At 35.1% G+C, this 20,087-nt stretch overlaps 1 protein-coding gene across 1 annotated transcript; it reads left to right on the plus strand.

The window, feature by feature from the left end:
• Positions 1-8,286: 8,286 nt before the first annotated feature.
• LOC117599792 (uncharacterized) lies at positions 8,287-13,298 on the plus strand. The gene is made up of 3 exons (XM_034313889.2): positions 8,287-9,408; positions 11,514-11,624; positions 12,996-13,298. Exons 1-3 carry the CDS (start codon positions 9,319-9,321, stop codon positions 13,221-13,223), a joined length of 429 nt encoding a protein of 142 aa, XP_034169780.2. The 5' UTR covers positions 8,287-9,318; the 3' UTR covers positions 13,224-13,298.
• Positions 13,299-20,087: the final 6,789 nt, after the last annotated feature.

Genomic DNA, 20,087 nt, shown 5'->3' on the forward strand with positions numbered 1-20,087 from the left:
ACCATATCAACCCATTTTAAAAGTAAACTTACTCCTAGCAGGTATCTAAATACGTTAGAGGATATACGCTCTCCCTACTATTCTGCAGTTACTTTCTTCTTTTGTGACACTGTAATGTGGCCCTTGTGACCTTGATGCCATCAGTGTCCTCTTTGGGGTTATTCAATGGACAGTCCTCACTGTTAACTGACCCTACTTTCTCATTTTCACAACCTACATCTTTGCCTGTGTGGAATGTTTTTGGTTGTCTTTCTTCCCTGCTGTCGTCTATGGCTTGCTCTGCCCCCTATTGGCCAATCTATGCTCAGCAGCTAGTAGACAAGGTTAATGAAGGCAGATATTTCTTAACATTATCTTGCTTTTTCTCTGATTTAGGTGCTTATAGGCTTGCACAATATTAAGTAATATCTTTTCACACATGTCCTTAAAGGCTCTAAAGTGCTTGAGCCCTGATAATTGCTGCTTGCAGCTATATATTTGGAATTGATATTACTCACTTTCACAGATTAGACAGATACTGCAAGGTGTTTGCTGGCATCTCATATGGCTGTGTGCACTGCATTCCAGACAACATACCTAATAATAAAACAATGCTTACACATTAACTGGTTTTCTGGTATTTATTAAAGCATTAAGGAATTATCACTAAGTACCTTGTCTTTCACCCCAGCACACTGTACACTTCATTGCACTTCATTGCATCTTCAAAAAAATAAAAAAATTCATACATCAGTCAGTTATAATGATGTTTCTAATTTAATTGTATAAGTAACACAAATAAGTATTTCTTGTAATTCTGAGCACCTAATGAAAACAGCCTGTAGCAGAGCTGTGATCTCAGCTGAGAAATACCCATTTTGTAATTTTCCACAAAACCTTTTCTGTCAAGCATGGCCTGAGCAAACTGAAATATGGAGTTTCAGTTTGAAATAATAAGTTAAGTGGCTTTTTAAAAATATCTTATCATTCTTATCATTAGTGAATAAAGAAAATTACAACCCACAGCTAAAAAAGATAATAATATGAGGATCTTTAAAAGTAAAAATCTAATAGACTGAATAAATAAATAAATACATACATACATACATACATACCATTACAACATGGACACCACAAGAATGTCCATCCTCCTGTTGTGGGTGGGGAACATCATTCCAAGTCCATGTCAGGGTGCATCCTTTAGCTGCTGCAAAAGAATAAAATTATGTATATAAATATAAAGTAAAGTATAAAATTATGTTTCCAGTCTGATTCTAAAGTCATTCATATGTTATATACTGTGGGATAAAAAAGTATTTTCTCCTTTCCTGATTTCTGCACATTTCTCCCACTGAGTAGTTTCATGTCAACTAAACTTTCATATTAGTCCTGACATGAATACAATATAAATGATGTACCAGGACCTGAAAAGAACTTCATGCTCAATGACCTACCAATATGTTCCAACCACCAATACAAAATCAAAGTCAAAATCAAAATCATAAAACTGAAATGATAGCAGTTTATTAAAAACATGACCCCACAACCAATGTTAATGATTGTAAAGTCACTACCTTCAGTTCTTCATGATTTCCTTTCTCTTTTCTTTTGTCTCTCCTAATGAATTCAAGTATGTGACTTGTTTTTTGGAAGGTCACAGAACTATAAAATAAAAAGATGATTAGTGCAATTATCTCATATCAATCCTCATGTGTCATTGTATTAAAGATCAGTGGTCGTACTGTTTACAATACTGTTGTAAGGATTATATCTACTGTATTTTGTCTGCTATGGTTTCCAATTGAACTATGTCTGGTGGCTTTAAAATTGTTGTATTATTATAAAGACCTGTTTGTTCACAATTAGGCCTACTCACAAAAAGTGTCCAGTGATTTCCATCATCTAGAAGGGCACCAATAATTGTAGCTTTTAAATATCTCATTCTGAAATGACAGAATAGTTGAAGTGAAAAGAAGCATTTCAGGTTTACTAATAATAATAATAATAATAATAATAATAATAATAATAATAATAATAATCTGGGCACGCAAGTAAACGGCTCCGCTCCAGTGCCCTGAGAGACGCGCTGTGCCGTTCAGCTGGGTGAAACAGTCCCACCCACACTCACGTCGGTGCTGCAGCGGTCATGCACGGTTTACTTTTTGCTCTCAGAGCAATACTTTGTAAATCAGGGCACGGAAACATATTGCAATACAACTGGGGTTCAGTAATTTTTTTTTTCTTTTAATTACACAGTACATAAATCAAATAATTATGCCCATACAAATATAAACAAAAACAAAATAAAGGAAAGATAAATATACATACATATGTATATATATATACACATACATACATACACACACACATACACACATACATACATACACGTACACATACAGACTTATCGCCAGGATAAAAAACATAATACTATTACATCTCAAGAAGACACAAAGGACGAATATAAACATACAGTTTACGATGCTTTCAAATTAACAGAACTATAGTTTCCATATACTTGTCTAAGTCCACTTTGAATAAAGATAAGAGAGGTTTAGAGCCAGTAAACTTTTGTTTGTGAATGTGAAATTTAGCCAACAGCAAACACAAATTAATGATGTAATATTTCCCTATATTCTCTTTTGAGTATTCAAATAATCCAAAGAAAGCATCTTTAAAACAAAAAGAAAAGTCACTTACAAAATAAGACTGAATAAACATTAAAAAATCTGACCAAAATTTTTCTGTATATGTGCATTGCCAAAGCAAATGAATGAAATCTTCTTCAGAGGAATGACAAAAACAGCAGTTCACTTCAATATCTGACTTGTATTTTCTAAGAAAAGCTTTAGATGGGTAACATTTGTGAATCAATTTAAATCTTATTTCTTTTACTTTATTTGTAAGCAGATACTTATGAGGCAAGGTCCATACTTTCTCCCAAGGTATGTTCTCCACAATATTATTCCAATATGGTATTATGTAAGGAATTGTTGCTATCTCTCTCTGGAAGAGAGCCCTGAATTTATAGTTATTTTTCTGTTGATCTACAGAAAAGCACACATTTCTGATCCCTGTGTCAGTAACATTCACAGTGTAAGTACATGGCCATGGAAATGTAGTACCTTGTAACAGAAAGGAGACACCAGAGGGAATGGCATTGAAAACAATCGCATATTCATCAGCAGATACAGAAATATTTTTTTTATATTTCTGTAAGAAATCTGAATAGTTATAAAGTCTGCCTTGCGAATTAAAAAGCTGACCAACTAAAAGAAGGTTGTTTTCAAACCAGCTGTCAAAGAAAAGTGATTTATTCTTGTAGAGAATATCCTTATTGTTCCATAAATAATATCTGTGTGGAGAAAAGTTGTGTTTGTATATGAGGGACCAGGCCAAGAGCATCTGCTTATGAAAATTAGAAAGTTTGAGAGGGATCTTAGAAACATTATAATTACAAAGTAAGAGAAAATTCAGGCCACCAACTTTAGAGAAAATAAAATTAGGGATAATATTCCAAAGTGAAGAGGGATTTTTAAGAAAAATTATAAGCCAATTAATTTTAAAAGTGTTGTTTAAAGTAGTAAAATCTAAAAAATCCAGTCCTCCCTGTTTTGCTGGATTCATTATTACTGATTTCCTAATACAGTGGGTTTTATTTTTCCAAACAAAATTCTTTAACATGCTATCAACTTTTTTTAATGTTCCTTTATCAACCTCCAAAGAAAGAGCAGCATAAGTCAGTCAAGACAATCCTTCGGCTTTAGAGAGCAGAATTCTTCCTCTTATTAAAAAATCTCTCTGCAGCCACAAGTTGAGTTTCCTTTGGGTTTTCACTATTAGAGGATCAAAATTTAGTTTACATCTTGTGTTTTGGTCTTTATTAATTACAATACCTAAGTATGTAACAACAGGAATGTTGCATATAGAAGGAACATCACAGCGTTTGACTGACATTAACTCACATTTGTTGATATTCAGGCAGAGACCTGAAGCTCTGGAAAAGGACTCAATCAATCTCAAAGCCAATGGGATTTGGGATACGTCATTCAGAAATAAAGTGGTGTCATCAGCCAGCTGGCTAATAATAATTTGTCTATCATCAATTGTGATACCTTGTAAATTACTATTGGAAATATGCAGAGCTAAAAATTGAGAGGCAAGTAAGAATAAATATGGAGATATAGGACAGCCTTGTCTTACTCCACGAGACAAATCGAATCTTGGTGAGGTTCCGAATTTTAATTTAATAGCACTATTATTATTTCTATATAATGTCCTAATGGCTCTACAAAAATGATTTCCAAATCCAAATTTGGCAAGAGCTTGAAATATGAACTTATGCTCAAGCGAATCAAAGGCTTTGTAGAAGTCTAAGAAAAGCAGGTAACTGTCATTAGGGACGAGATCCTCATAATCTAAAAGATCTAAGACTAATCTTATATTATTCGTAATATGACGTTTATCCATAAAACCTGATTGTGATTCATCAATAATAATGTTAAGGACATCTTTACTTCTTCTTGCTAAAATTAAGGCTAAAATTTTATAATCATTATTTAAGAGGGTAATTGGCCTCCAGTTGTCTAGACACTCTTTATCTTTATTGGGTTTGGGTATCAGGGTGATGATTCCTTGTGTCATGGTTGGTGGAAGTGCTTCCAATTCAAAACTTTCCTCGAATACTTTGAGTAAGAAAGGAGATAAGTTTTTGTCAAACATCTTATATAGCTCAGCGGTTAGACCATCACTGCCTGGACTTTTATTATTTTTTAAACTCTTATTTGCCTGTAGAATTTCTGATTGAGATATATTGCCATCACAAGCTTCTTTATCTTCTAATGAAATAGCTTTGTTTTGATTAATAGAGTCAAAAAAGGATTTGGCTGAATTATAACAATATCTTGATGTATACAAGTTATTATAGAATTTGGAGCAAAAAGCAGCTATTTCCCTAGGATTATCAAAAACTCTATCGTTTGTTCGGAGACGATCAATAGAAACATTCATAGCGTTGGATCTTTCCAACCTGAAGAAATAGGCTGAGTTTTGTTCTCCTTCTTCCAGCCATTTTTTCCTGGATCTAACATAGGCTCCTTTAGCTTTGGCTCTATACAGCTCATCTAATTTATTCTGTAGTTTGGAGTATTCTATGTTTTGAGTATCTGTTAATGGTTTCTTAAATGATAAAGCAGACAGCTGTGAAAGAACTTCATCTTCTATTAATCTATTTTGTTTTGCTATATTACTTCCAAATTTTCTTAGGAATTTCCCTAATTCATGTTTTAGAAGCTCCCAGTTACGCCCATAAGCTTTTTCTGATTCAGCCCTTTCCCAGTAAATTTGGATTAACTCATCAATCTGCTGCTTGACCTTTTCATATTTAAGAAGGGAATTATTTAATTTCAAAAGAAACGCTTTAGAAGTATTAATTGTAGTATTTTGTGATAAATTAACTGAAATGTAAATGGCATTATGGTCAGTCAATGGACTGTTGCTAATATTAATAGAGACATTATTATTTCTCAATGTTTTAGAGATCAACCAATAATCGATTCTGGATTGCCTTGACCGGTCTTTGTTACACCAGGTGTACTGTATTACATCTGGATACATTTCTCTCCAGATGTCAACTAAATCAAATTTATCCATAAACGCAATAAGATTTGAATTTGAAGAAGCTGCTTTCCTTGGAGGGTGTCGATCTAGCATGTTATTCATTACTATGTTAAAACCACCACCTAAAATCAGAAAGGCAGTAGGATATTTCCCTAATGCAGATGAAAGTTTTTGATCTAGCATGTTAAAGAAAGTGCAGTTTTTCACAACAGAGTTGTATCCATAGATCTTGAAAATAATTACTATAAATCGATTGACAACAACTACCATTAGAAGGAAATGACCTGAAGGATCAATACTGGTTTCCAGAATACTACCATTAAAATTATACTTCATAATCCCTACTCCAGCAGAATACTCTGACCCGTGTGACAGCCACATTTCATTGCCCCACTGTGACCTCCAAAATTTAGTGTCTTTAGATGTTGAGTGACTTTCTTGGAAAAAACAGAAATCTACTTTGTGCCTTTTAGAAAACAAAAATAAAGCCTTCCTTTTAGCTTTATTTTTCAACCCCCTGGCATTTAAGGAAAACAAAGACAAAGACATAAAGATAAAACAACATACAAATACCTGAAGAACTAGGTATAGAACAAGATATGAATTAGAACAGAAGAAACTTAATTAGAATAACACCAAAAATGCGATAGTTCGCCTGATTCTGCAACATAAGGAATATAACGAGTATAAGGGCTTGAGTAAAAGTCTTTTTCAATTTCTGTTCTTTTTTTTTCTTTTCTGTGTTCTTTCATTCATCTTTCAGTCATTAAAATGTAATATCTTCTTCAAAACGAGCACTCAGTCTCATAGACAGCAAAGGATCGATTCAAAAGTAAAATATTTCAAATTTATGACCAATATCCTACATGAGCAAGTCCCAAAATAAAAGAAAAAAATGAGTTAAGGATCCAGCTCTTGAAATAACACCAAATAGGTAACGGTACCTTAAAATCTTCTGGCTCCAGATTCCAATTAGCTGAATACAACAGTGCAGTTCGGTGCAGTTCGTGCTTTCCCGCTCCGTGAGTATCAGAAAAAGTAATCTGGTTCGCGGAAACTTCGATGAGGACATCACAGCATCATTCATTCATTCAAGTGATCTTTGGCAGAAATCCTCTTACCATCAATAAAAGCAAAGGCCCCTCTGAAGCCTGCTCTCTTCCCCTCCTTTCTCGCTCGTTCGACAAGCGGCCAAAGTTTGATGCTTTGCGTCTTTGGTGCTTTGCGTCAGGTCTTCAAAAATCCTGACTTTCCGTTCTTTGAGGGCAGCCGCGGTTCTGGCATCCCTCCAGATCTGATCTCGGATGTTGCGTGAAAGAAACTGTACAATGATGCGGCGGCTCGAGCGCGCTCCCTCAGAGCGAGGACCCAGTCTATGAGCGACGTCCAGCGTGTAGACGAGCTGATCTGCTATCTGAGGAGAAACTTTCCTGAACAGTTCGATCAGAATCTTCCGGTTATCTTCTCCTCGCTGCTCCTGAATACCGGACACTCGTAGATTCCACCTCCTCTTGTAAGCATCCAGTTCCTCACCCGCACGACCTGATTTTGCCAAGTGGTTGCTGTCCTGAGACCAATATATTTTATGATGTTCCTGGGACAACAACTGCGCGAGCCAGTCAACGTTTATGATGTCATCAAGGTGTGCCGTGCTGCTGCCGATTCCGCCAAAGTTTAAAAAAAAAAACAAAAAAAAAAACGGCAAAACCCCTCTGTCAAGCACGCAAGTTACAAGGTAAGACCAACACAGCTTTCACATTTCCTTATTAATTTACAGTTGTTTGCTACTACGGCTGATGATCATTAAAAATGGATATTTGTTTTTTAGATTAGCATTTTCCACCTTCGAATAACTGGTGAGTTAAGTGTTGATACCAGTCAAAACTGATGAGCATTTGGCTCAGAATGAAACGGTCCGATAGAACATTTAGATTTTAATATTATTTTTATAGTCTGCCTAGCTACAAACAAACAAAAAAACAAAAAAACTACAGACTGCGAGGCGGGGCAGTCATGGCCTAATGGTTAGAGAGTCGGACTTGTAACTGGAAGGTTGTGGGTTCGAGTCTCAGGTCCAGCAGAGATTGTAGGTGGGGGGAGTGAATGACCAGCGCTCTCTTCCAACCTCAATACCACGACTGAGGTGAGACCCTTGAGCAAGGCACTGAACACCCAATTGCTCCCCGGGCGCCGCAGCAAAAAAAAGGCTGCCCGCTGCTCCGGGTGTGTGTTCATGGTGTGTATGTGTTCACTACTGTGTGTGCGCACTTGGATGGGTTAAATGCAGAGCACAAATTCCGACCATATTTGGCCACACGTCACTTCACTTTCACTAACAGTGCCATATACAGTTCTCTACTTGGAGTGCATAGGAAGGATAGACAGCGATAAGAATTAGACATCACCACATATTTTTATTTGCATAAGGTGTAGTTGTTTGGAAGGTCTGGACTCCTTATTCAGGTCATCCATTATTTCCTGTTATTCCATACATGTTGATCTCACAATATGCATTGCATTTCTTTCTTGAGATTATTTTGTATTTTTTTGCTCTTTACATTATTGATGAACTTAATGGTCTGTGCCCTTTTTTTTAGGTTTTGTACATCAAAGATGGAGGAATTTATAAAGATAACTGTATACAAAGAGGAGAGATTTAAAGGAAACAAGAAGAACACAGATGTAACAGTCCATGTTTTGGAAAAGGATACAGATGCTTATGAATTCATTCAAGAAAGGCTCACCACCACAAATGCCTCCAGAAATGCAAATTTTAGGAGTGTAAATTCTGCAAGTCTGCAAAATCAGAAAGATGGCTATTTCTTGTTTACATGCAAACGCTCTGGAGCATGTACCCCCAGAAGTCGAAAGGCCAAAGGCTGTAAGGCCTATGTTTCCTTTAAAAAGAGGACAGACTGGCTCTACAAACTGGTTATAGTTGAAAGGATTTACAGCATTCATTCAGGACAAGTTCCTGACCCAAAACTACTTGTTCCTGACCCAACAAGGTCTTCTGAGGGTCACTCAGAAAAAATATGTCAAGAGCTAGTCGAGCATATTCAAGATTTACTATCTCTTGGTGTTAAGCCAGATACAATTCTCTTAAAATCACATGAATGGTCCAAGGAACAAGGACATACTCATCTTAACAACTAAGCATATTTTGTTACCCCAAAAGACATTTGCGTGTAGATCACCTAAGTGATTACATAAAAACTGCATTTAAACAGACCATATTTACCCCAGTGGGTGTTAAAATGTACCCTGTGCACACGAGGTCCATGAACAGCTGACATTATACATTACAATGAATGTATAATTACATACTTTTTACTACTTGCATATTGAACAATATCAAATCCCATCAAACCTGAGCTGTGTTACAGTTAAGAAAAAAAGAGGTGTTAACCTAGTTGTCTTTGGAATTGTCTGAAATTTAGTTTCTTTAGTTTGACAGAGTGCATCATGTTTTCATACTCATATTTACATCAACCTATATGTCTGATTCAGAACAAACTTGCATTGATTTCTTACCTGCACTCTTTGATCAGTCTACAGTAGGTGTTGATCTCAGAGCATCTCTAATGAACAGATAGGTTTAAAATTTTGATGAGCAGCTTTTAAAAATAATTAACAAAGGCATTTTTTTCCAGCAAACATCTATAATATAATTTCCTCTACCTTGAAGCTTAAAATGTTTTTATTTTTTATAGGTGCTTTATGGTTGATAAAGACCAGGGCGAAATCAATGCCATCTGTAAGGTATTCAACGAGTCAAATGTTCTCCTTTGTTGGTACCATGTAATACAAGTAAGTACTACATTAAGATTAAATGAAGACTGCTTTGATTTTTGCTCCTTTTGATAGAAGTGGAATAAAATGAGTATCCACCTTATGTTTTAATGCAATAGTGATACAGTCATTTATAACTTAAAGGGATAGTTCACCCAAAAATGAAAATTACCTCATGATTTACTCACTTCAAGCCATCCTAGGTGTATATGACTTTCTTCTTTCAGACGAATACAATCGGAGTTATATTAAAAATGTCCTGGCTCTTCCAAGTTTTACGTCCTATGTCCTAAGTCATCCGCTTGAATGCCACTCTCTCGTGAACGCGCGTACGACAGTTAGCGGAAGCTAGAGATTACAGTTTATAGAGTTGTAAATATGGATATTTTTATTCAAAAATGTTGATTCGCTTCAGGAGGCCTTTATTAACCAAACAGCTTGTCATGCTGCTTGATATTGCAAACTGGTATTTTTGCTATTTTATTTTAATGTATTGTCTGATTTATAAACACACCGGTTTGTAACAAATAGTTTTACAGTTTACTGCTCTTTGTTATTCTTGTAGTTATTTACCTACAGCGGCTAATGAATCTGAAGTTAGTTAGAAAATAGGTTACTGTCGCGTTGCAAAGTAAGGTGGATACAACATACAACTATAGAATCAATCAAGGATATGTGGATTATTAAAACGTCAATGTGGGTTCACATCAGTCTGCCATTCATTGTTCATGGAGCAGTTACAGACATAATACCTGATGACATCACAAGTTAGACTCTTAATTCTCTGGTTTCTAGCTTTGAGAGAGAAGCTCATTTTCACAAATACTGACTGAAATTTTCTGGGGTCCATTCTTCGTACGTGGATTGAAGACTTGACATGATCCAGGATTGTTAAGTTCTTCAAAACTCATCCTGGAGTTGCTGTAGCAGCACAGCAACAGGTCCATAACCTAAAACCTGCCGGGGAGCAGCTTATTTCACGTAGCAGGATTAGATTGCATCTTATTAAGCGGAGATGATATTTACAGTCTGTCCCAGCCACTGCTACTTTTTTACAGGAGTACCCTATTGAACCAGGTACAATATAATTTAAAATAATAATAATTTAAAAGTTAATTTGAAAGTAATATTAGTAGTAACATTAGTAGTAATGTTGTGTTGTCTATGCATATATAAAAACAGTCAGTTTTACTCACTGAGAGATTTATTCGTGAGGGAATAATTACCTTACAATTTTATTGGGAGTCTGAGCCGTGCGTTAATCTGAACGGTGACAGCTATTATGCAGCTGCAGGCGTAATGCAGTGCAGGAGATGAAGATAACTTAAAAATGCTTAGAAAAATGTCTTGAATCTTAAGAAACATTAATTAATGCTGTCACGTAACAAATCTGCTTCACAAATAAAATTAAATGAACTGCTAATTACAACAATGAAATAAAAATGTAACGCCTGTACAAATACTAGAAATCGTGAAATAATGGAAATAATTGGTAATCGTAAAAAAACAGTACTCATTTCATTTATAACTTATAACTTTTATGTCATTTTATTCACTTGGCTTTTTCTTTACAAAGGTCCAGAAATTAAAGTTTTTCGTCAGGTGTGTTCTGTTTTTTTTTTTAAATATTATTATTATTATTATTATTATTATTATTATTATTATTATTATTATTATTATTATATGATGTCATTACATTGCTGTTTTGCCGCCAGCCAATTGCTGATCATGGTTTCGAGCATTGATATATCTGCCCTTCCCAATGCACACAAGAACGCTCAGTAATCTCAAGACAACTTAATCCAGATATTTTAATCTAATTTGCAAACTTGTTTGAAGAACCAAATTAGCCAGAGTTCAATTATCATGATTAGAAGATCTGGCATCTATCAAATCATCTCAGATATATTAAGCGAGGTACGAAGAACCGACCCCTGGAATATAGCAATAACATTTGAATTTTTCATTTGGTTGATGTTCCCCTGTAACTGCCACAACTGTAGACATTTAATTGTTGCCATAAACTTATCACAATAATTGTAGCCAAATGCATCAGAACTATGGAAGGTTACACTTTTTAAATAATTTATTTTTTTTATTTCCCCACTATTTATTACACACAGGCAGTAACTCGTTGGCTTTCAAGATCTGAATCTGGTGTGAGTGGACCTGAAAAGGCAGATTCAAGACAGCACATCATCCAGTTAATGGCAGAGCTGAAATCCTGTTCTACGGTGCATAGCTTTTTCTTTTCACTGTTTGAATTTGCTATAATTTACAGTAGCCTTGGTAACAAGCTATATTGCAACAACGACATGCAGTGCCATGCAAGGCATGTATAAAACCCCTATAAGAACATATATATATATATATATATATATATATATATATATATATATATATATATATATATATATATATATATGTAATTCTATAATATGTAACTGTATTTAAACAAAAATAGTTAAAAACATTAAATAAATCTGCATAATTTATCTGCATCTGTGAATTTCACCAGTATTTACACTACTGTTCAAAATTATGGAAATATTTAAGATGAAGGTTTTTTAAATAAATCTCTTATGCTCATCAAGGCTGCATTCATTTGATCAAAAAAAAAAAAATGCAGTAAAAACAGTAATATTGTGAAACATCCTTACAATTTAAAAGAACGGTTTTCTATTTTTATATACTTTATAATATAATTTATTCCAGTGGTGCCAAAGCTGAATTGCTACTCCAGTCACATGATGTGTCACATGATCATTTTTAAGGATTCTTCTCTAGAAATCTTTTGTAACAATGTAAGTCTTCACTATCACTTTTTCAACGTAACATAAGCTTGCTGAATAAAAGTATTAATAAAAAGTATAAAAAAAATAAAACACATACTGACCCCAAACTTTTGAACAATCATGTATATTGTTACAAAACATTTATATTTTGTATACATGCTGTTCTTTTTAACTTTTTATTCATCAAAGATTCCTGAAAAAGTATCACAGGTTCAACAGAAATATTAAATTGCAACATTGATAATAAATCAGCATATTAGAATGATTTCTGAAGGATCATGTGACACTGAAGCCTGGAGTAATGATGCTGAATGGTAGTGTATATATACCATATATACCAGACTTATAATATATGGTACTGTATGTATTTATATATGAATCTTGGAATTCTACTACATAGGTTTCTATGAACAGCAGTCAGTTACATCATAATTCACTTCTCAAAATTCTCTCACATGTGAGATTGTAAACCTGTAAGGATAGATAAACAACACATCCATGTTTGCATATTAAAACAAAAATGTTGCCAAAAATGTTATTTCAGTCTATACTCTGAGGTGGGTCATTGTTGTACTTGGTGTAAATAAAATCAGTAAATGTGTTTATTCTATCATCTGTTTCATATAGGCCTAAGTGGTTTCAGTATAAACAATCAAGAACATGGCAGATTCTCAGTATAGTAACTGCTCACACTAGGTTTGAGGTCAATGTCGAGGATTACCTGTATGACCTATAAATCAATTGCAGTTCATCATTAAACACTAAACACTAAACACTAAACAAGATGAAATTCCTTGGCCATTTTCACAGGAACATGAATTCAAGAGGAAAGCGGAGATGTTTCACTGCCAGTTTAAGAACTTTAAAGATGTCTGGAAGTACTTTAGGAACCACTGGGAGCCAACTGGTCATCTGTGGTCTAACTTTGGAAGATGCTATAAGCATGGAGACTCTGACACAAACAAGCTAATAGAACGGTACATGGCACTTTCGTGCATGTTCTCTTCACTGTTTATTAGTGGTCTAGCTGAAAGCTAGCACTGTGTCTTGAGTATTTTTTCATTTTCTCCTATTTTTGGACTCATTTTTCTACTTCTCCCAAACATCAGCTGTTTTCAGCTAGACCACAACTGTCAACAGAAAACATACTTTAAGTTAATGTAATTATTTGTTTGACTTTTGATTTGCTTGTTAATCTCAGTGAATCCTGACTAAATTAAAAGAGTACATTCTAATTGTTCCAACCTGCTCCTCATGCAACCTCAATTTCTCTGCTTTTCTTTCCCTTGCAGTATCAGAAACCATAGATTGGATCACCTGATTGATGTGCTACTAAACAAGACTGACAAGTACTTCAACATAGTACAGGATTTGCAGTCGGTTGGGAGGGTCTATAACCCTCTAGAATGCAAAATAGAAGAAATAAAGAAATTTGCTCAGAGGATGCTAGACATTGGTTGGGCCAAGAGAGTTACAGTAGCTTCAACAGAAACATACATATACAATGTTCCATCTGAGAATAATCCACAGATAGTTTACCGTGTATGCCCTGCAGAACAGTTCTGCAGTTGTGTAGCTGGTACATGGGGACGTACATGTAAGCATCTCATTTTATTAAGTCTTCTCACTTGTGATGATGGTAAAACTTTTCCAGATATGAACACACAACTGCAAGCCCATGCCAACAACTTGATACAAAGGAATAAGTATGCCATTTTCTGCAAAGCATCAAAAAAAAAAATAGAAGTTGAAAGCTTATTTGGGAGAGCAGTATCAAAACCATGTATTGGGACAAATGTGTGTGACTGCTGTACTTTCTCATATCATAAGAAATGTGCTTGTCTACTACTTGCGAAGGGACTTTTAAATGAGATAAGTGAGACAAAATCAGAAGATGCTATTAACAGTTCAGTGGAACCTATACAAAATGAAATTGAAGACAAAGACAGGCCTAGTTCAACTATCAGGAAGCTGGAAAGCATACTGAAGACTCTACAAACATGGGAGAGAATTCCTGAAGATATTGCCCATAAAGTCAATGAACTGGAAGTGCAAATAAAGGAAGAAAATTCTTTAAAATAAAGGAAGAGACTTTGTGATGAGGACAAGTCCACTATTTGCAAAGAGAAAAAGAAAGACTGACAGCGGCATTGCCTCAGAGACCAGGACAGATATCACATCAAGTTTTCCTATCAAGTTGAGAAGAAAACACAAAGCAATCAGTGCAAAAAAATAATACAAAACTCAAGGGTACTAAAAAAAGTACTAAAATGAAGTACTTTTATTCAAGTGCATTTTTTTGCCATTTTATCTTGTATTGCTTGTATAGCTTGTATTTAGTCACCTGTGCTTTTAACTGTAACGTAAAATTAAATAAAAATCAAATCAAATGACACTCCTCTGCATTTTGTAATCTGAACTTTTCTTCTTTGTTTACAAACAACATTTACAAACAAACTCGTTAGTGCATGCGTGCCAATCCTGGGTGCTGAGTTTATTTCATACAATCCCCCAAAAAAGATAAGAAAACATCGGCCGCTGTGGGCCCAAAGCGGTGAGTGGCCAAATCCAGCTCCGATTCAGGACCAAGGTTTTGCAAATTCATTTTCATTCTTTCAATGCTCCTCCTGCAAATAAATAAAAATAATCATGTCATTTGAGTAACTATACAGACACCTCAATGGTGGGCCATATATGTGTCCTCTTCTAGTAATGCACCCCACATTTACACTGTATGGTAAAAAGGAAAATAGCACAAATCTGTCCAGACCCACGCTGCTATGACATTTTAACAATCTACATTGTCTGAGGAAAGGCTAGATCTATTTAGTAAATATGCTTACTTGATTAATTTATATTTTAAAAAACAAAATTATATAAGCTGTAGGTTTCCAACATAGAGGGTCATCACGCTAAAACAGTTGAGCAGGATGTTTGATGCCTATTTTTTTTCTTCCTTTTTTAACGCCATGTCAGCTTCTATGGCTATATTCATGGCGAGAGCCAGGTTTAGTTGTTAGTCAAAAATAAAACTAAAGATGTTTAAGATAAATTTTTTTCTAAAAACCTTAAGACTAAATCTGGATTTACCTGGTTAAAAACCTTTTTTTTTTTTTTTTTCAAAAGTATCAACAGAATAAAACAAGTTCCTCAAAGGAGTTCTACAGGCCAGCAAAATATGTTTAATGGATAGTGGATTTTGACAAGATGGACACTTTCGGAAATTTTCTCCTGATAGTAAAAATTTGTGTGTGACTGATGCCTATTCATAGGATGAAAATATTGTTAGTGTTGCATCTTAACTGATTCCTATGGTTTTTTGAAAAGAAATTAATGTTATAGCCATCAAGATCTTCTAAGACATGACACCAAAAGTTTATGTTTGTGTGTATGTGTGTGTGCAAAAGAGAGACAGACAGAGAGAGAGTTTACATAGACAAACTTACAGTGTTGCTGGGATGTCCTCATCGGGTATCCCAGCAAGCAGTTTCTCTTTCAGCACATGTTTGGCCAGTGCCATGCCAAACCCTTTGGCAAGGTCTTCTGCCTCTCCCTCTGTTAAAGTGCTGAATATTGTCACCTTTGTCTTTGCCTTTCTAGGCTGCTGCAGCACATTGGGTGGAACATCTTTTTTGCCGACCTATGTATAAAGAAGTACAGTGTCACAGATGCAAAGTATGACAGCAATCATGTGAATAGCCCTAAGGGGCAGAGTGGCTAACTGTGAATGAGTTGCTGTGACTCATAATTCAAGATGAAGTGCTTTGCATTTAAAAAATAGCAAAGATATTTATGCTTCTTAAAATTGGCAGTCTTGGAACTATTTTAATTTGCCATTAAATCTTATGACTGTTTTTGTGCTTTTATACTTAAATGTATGCATGTAGTAGAAATACAAACCCTTATTAACATTCGGAACATGTTTGTGGACATGTTTTCTCCTTTGACCCTCCTCCTCAACTCATCTTCATCTACCTGGTAGCACTTTCCTTGAGCTGTTAACCTTCCTAAAATTTTGTACACTTTCCTTTCTTTTTCCTCCACTCATCTTGCCTATGTCTTTCTTCACTGAGTTGCTCATGCCTCTCTTCCTCCTTGTCCTCCTTCTCCATCTCTTCCTCACTGCAGTAGGCCATAGGTTTCCCTATGGCCTCCAACATGGCCATAACTGTCCCTTCTGTTCAGAAATATGTCAGAACTCATGTCAAGGCTACAGGTCTGAAATGTGGGCAGTCTACAAAAATGTAATTACTAGTGAAAGCTTTCTGTCAATTAAAGAGGAATGTCACTCTTTTATAAGACTTCAGACACATGTTTGTTCATCCTATGCCCCAGGACAAATCAGTACAGAGCAACAAGGAGCAAGTAAATAAAACTTGTTTCTAACACATAAATATAAACTGAACTGAGACAGGTCTTTACAACTTTATCAAGCTTATCAATCATTGCAGCAAGCTAAACTTGATAAATGTTGACATTCAGTGTAATGTATAAATAGTACAGAGCTAATAGATTTGGTCAAAACTTATTTTTGTTTGTTGAGGTGAATACTGTTGTTATATACAGCATAGTTAGGCTACATATATTTAAGTTTTAGTATAGGAGAAGCAGGATGTTATTTTACTGGCATTGACCAGCATGATTTATGAATTGCACAAACTACTGAACACCTCAATAACACATCCCATTTCACTGAGGAATCCCACAGGGGTCAAGTAGGGATTACCTATTCTCAAGCTTTTTTGTCTCAGGGGCAATTGTAAATCTAACCTTTAACTTAACTATAACCATAAACTTCTTGGAGACATTTCGCTTCACACCTGATCCAAGATAAAATTATTTTTAATGATAATCATGATAATTACTTCTTGCTAAACCATGCCCCCTTGGAAAAATTATAAAATAAAAAAAAAATCAGCTGTCCCAGGCAAAGTGACTAGAATTGTGTAAATGGGATTCAACCAAAGTTCAGCTGAGTCAGCAGGTATTCAAGAATTTGTACAGTTACCCTGTTGTTGTGAAAAGCCTTCTGCAGATTTAGAGGGTTGGGCTAACAGATCAGGTTCAACTGTGTAAAAAGAAACACAAGATATATATATGTATGAAATAATCTAAAATAAACTTGTTCATGACTGGTGCAAGAAATCTAACCAGTCAAAAACAAAACAGATACCTGGGTGCTGTGCAGTGCCTGGTGCAGGCAAAGAGATCTGGGCCAGTGGGTTGCCGTCATCTGTATAGAAAGTCATACAATACACAAAAATCAAAATCGACATCATTCACAACAAATTTGCTCATTATTAGTGCATAAAGACAAAACCACAGTCAAAAAGAAAACAGGGCCTCATGTTTATGACTGTTCAGTGTCTGTTTTGGGTGTTTAATTTGTTTGTATCATTGAATTAACCAAGTGGACTAGTAGATGAAAAAATCCACCAGTCAAGCATATTTTTTACAAGCACGTATACATTTGTAGAGAGTTATGCAGTAGAGAGTCTAGTTTTGTTATAACATGACTTCTGAGATTTACTTGGCAAACAGAAAATCTACCCACATTTGGCAATTGGTGGGTGTTAATTTCAGAGCCTTTATACACACATTGTATGTGGACTGATAACAGCACAAAGGAGATTTAATGTATGTGCATAGGGGATGAGACTATGCAAACACAGTATAAATGTAGCAGATGGGTGTGGTTGCACACTCTACATGCATCACTGCCCCACAGGTGCATGTCGCCTGTTAAAACAAAATAGTCATATATACAGCATGTTTGTAAATCAGATGTGTCAGGTCGGTAAATGAGAATATTTTAGACCAACAATCTGTTAATAAGTCTTTAACACAGTGAACACTTAATGGTTTATATCCTAATATGATTAAATTTTCCACATCTTTGAAGCAAATTTGTGCTTAACTAACCCATACCTTAACCCAGTCTATTTCCCTGGAGTCATCACGCCTACCTAGATCACTTTCAGTGAACTCGATATCCTAATCTGTTTCAAGTATTCATCAAAAACTAAATGCACACTTAAAATGCTATGGACATGCTCACAGGAGGCCATTAAAAGGATCATCACAAGGCTGTAACACAAAATTTACAGACCAACTGGTTAGAAGCCATAGTCTAAGCGATGAGAGGATTCTGTTAATATCAGAATCAATCCAGTGATCATCTGACTTTAAATGTTCATAGAGTGTGTGGCTTACATTTTTTTTAATGCATAGACTAAATATACATTTAATACGCCATTAATGGAAAGTAAAAATATTTCTGCCGGCTTGAGAAAAGGTGATGTGTTATCTAGTGCTTTACAACACAACTACCAGAAGCATATTGTGTAGTCACTGGATTTGAATTATATCAACACAACAACTGAACTTTAAATTAAAAAAAGTATTTGTCTGGTTTTTCTAAATTTTGCATTTGCACAGCTTATTAATATCTAGCACAAATGCATGTCTCTTTGTACCGTAAGGGTGACCAGTTAAAGCTCTCCTGCTTAACTGTGCACACAGCTTGGATCACAGTTCATTTCAGTTAATGTAGCAAAATGCATAATGCAGTGAAGTTAAAAGTAGATTATTGGCCCCAAAAAATACTTCTAAAAGTACAATTTTTAAAAGAATATGAAAAGTTTCAGATGCTAATATGTTTGTGTTGTCAAGTATTTGTCTGTGTATGGTTTGTATTTGCATTTTCTGTGTGTGTTCACATGTATAATATGATGATTATGCATGAATAAGACATGCAGAATATCACTTTCATATGTGAAAACAGCACTTACTTTCTTTTTCCTTGACACATGTTTGGCACAAATTCCACATGTTTTTGTTCGGTCTGTAAATATTAAAGAGCACTGTTCACTATATATTTATACCCATTGATAACATTTCCATCACTAGGGTACATACCCAAAGAATGAAACAAAAGTGAGGCAAGGCGCATTCTCTCTTGGTGAATTGCAGGGTACTGGAAGGAGGTAATGCAGCCACCAGACTTCATAAATTCAGTGGCAAACTTAAAGGAAGGTAATTTTTTTTTTTAAATGAGAGCAAGACAGAAAAAAGGAGACTGGTCATAATATACAGGATCTGACAAGTATTAGCACTTTATTGTAACAGTCTATAAGGGAAGCTAATGTATGATAATAGTTTACAATAGGTTGAAACCACATGCCTGCACACTAGAGGTGGGAATAACTGGAGAGCACTCAAGTGTCATGATATTATCATCTTTCAAGTTGACTTTTTTCTATTTTTAAATAACATAACAGAGAAACATATTATAACATATTAAAAGCATAGAGCATTGTAAGAAATATCTTGACACTGGCCATCACATATATATCCAGTGTTGTTTGGCATCTGCTATCATAATATCCTGCATAGATATACTGTAACTCCATACACGGTCATACTGTCAAATAATTTTCAATTGCTGTAGTGCTTAAAACTTGCAGTGATCTGTGCTTGGTAATAAACAGCAAGTGTGTGGACACCACATGACACTGAGTCTGTTTGCAAACTGTGTTTTGTGGTTTTGAGGTCCCTCTCTCCTTTAACTCCCCTTGCAGTTGCAAATGCACTGTAATCAACATCACAGTCACCTCCAATAGTTCATTTTAAAATGGAAATTCTGTCATTATCTACTCACACCCATGTCAGTCAAAACTCTATTTCAGTTTTTGCATCTTTGTAACAAAGCAGCATCTTAATCTTCAGTGAGGAGTGCTTGTGTTACCTATAGCCATGTGAACATGACTGTACAACAGTGGGAGTGTATACTGTAACTAGTGTGAGTTGTGAGGCAGTTGGTTAGAAATCAGTCAGTTGTTAAAAAAAAAAAAAACAACTTAATTAATGAGTCAACATACTGTTAATAGCAGGTACTGCCTT

Source organism: Pangasianodon hypophthalmus, chromosome 19 (assembly GCF_027358585.1).
Source record: "Pangasianodon hypophthalmus isolate fPanHyp1 chromosome 19, fPanHyp1.pri, whole genome shotgun sequence".
NCBI lineage: Eukaryota > Metazoa > Chordata > Actinopteri > Siluriformes > Pangasiidae > Pangasianodon > Pangasianodon hypophthalmus.

Bases quoted from the DNA above. Each gene is read 5' to 3' on its own strand.
- LOC117599792 (XM_034313889.2), top strand. From the start codon at position 9,319: ATGGTTGATAAAGACCAGGGCGAAATCAATGCCATCTGTAAGGTATTC. The intron at 9,409-11,513 runs GTAAGTACTACA...TATTACACACAG, and splicing joins GTTGGTACCATGTAATACAA to GCAGTAACTCGTTGGCTTTC. The intron at 11,625-12,995 runs GTGCATAGCTTT...CCATTTTCACAG, and splicing joins AGCTGAAATCCTGTTCTACG to GAACATGAATTCAAGAGGAA.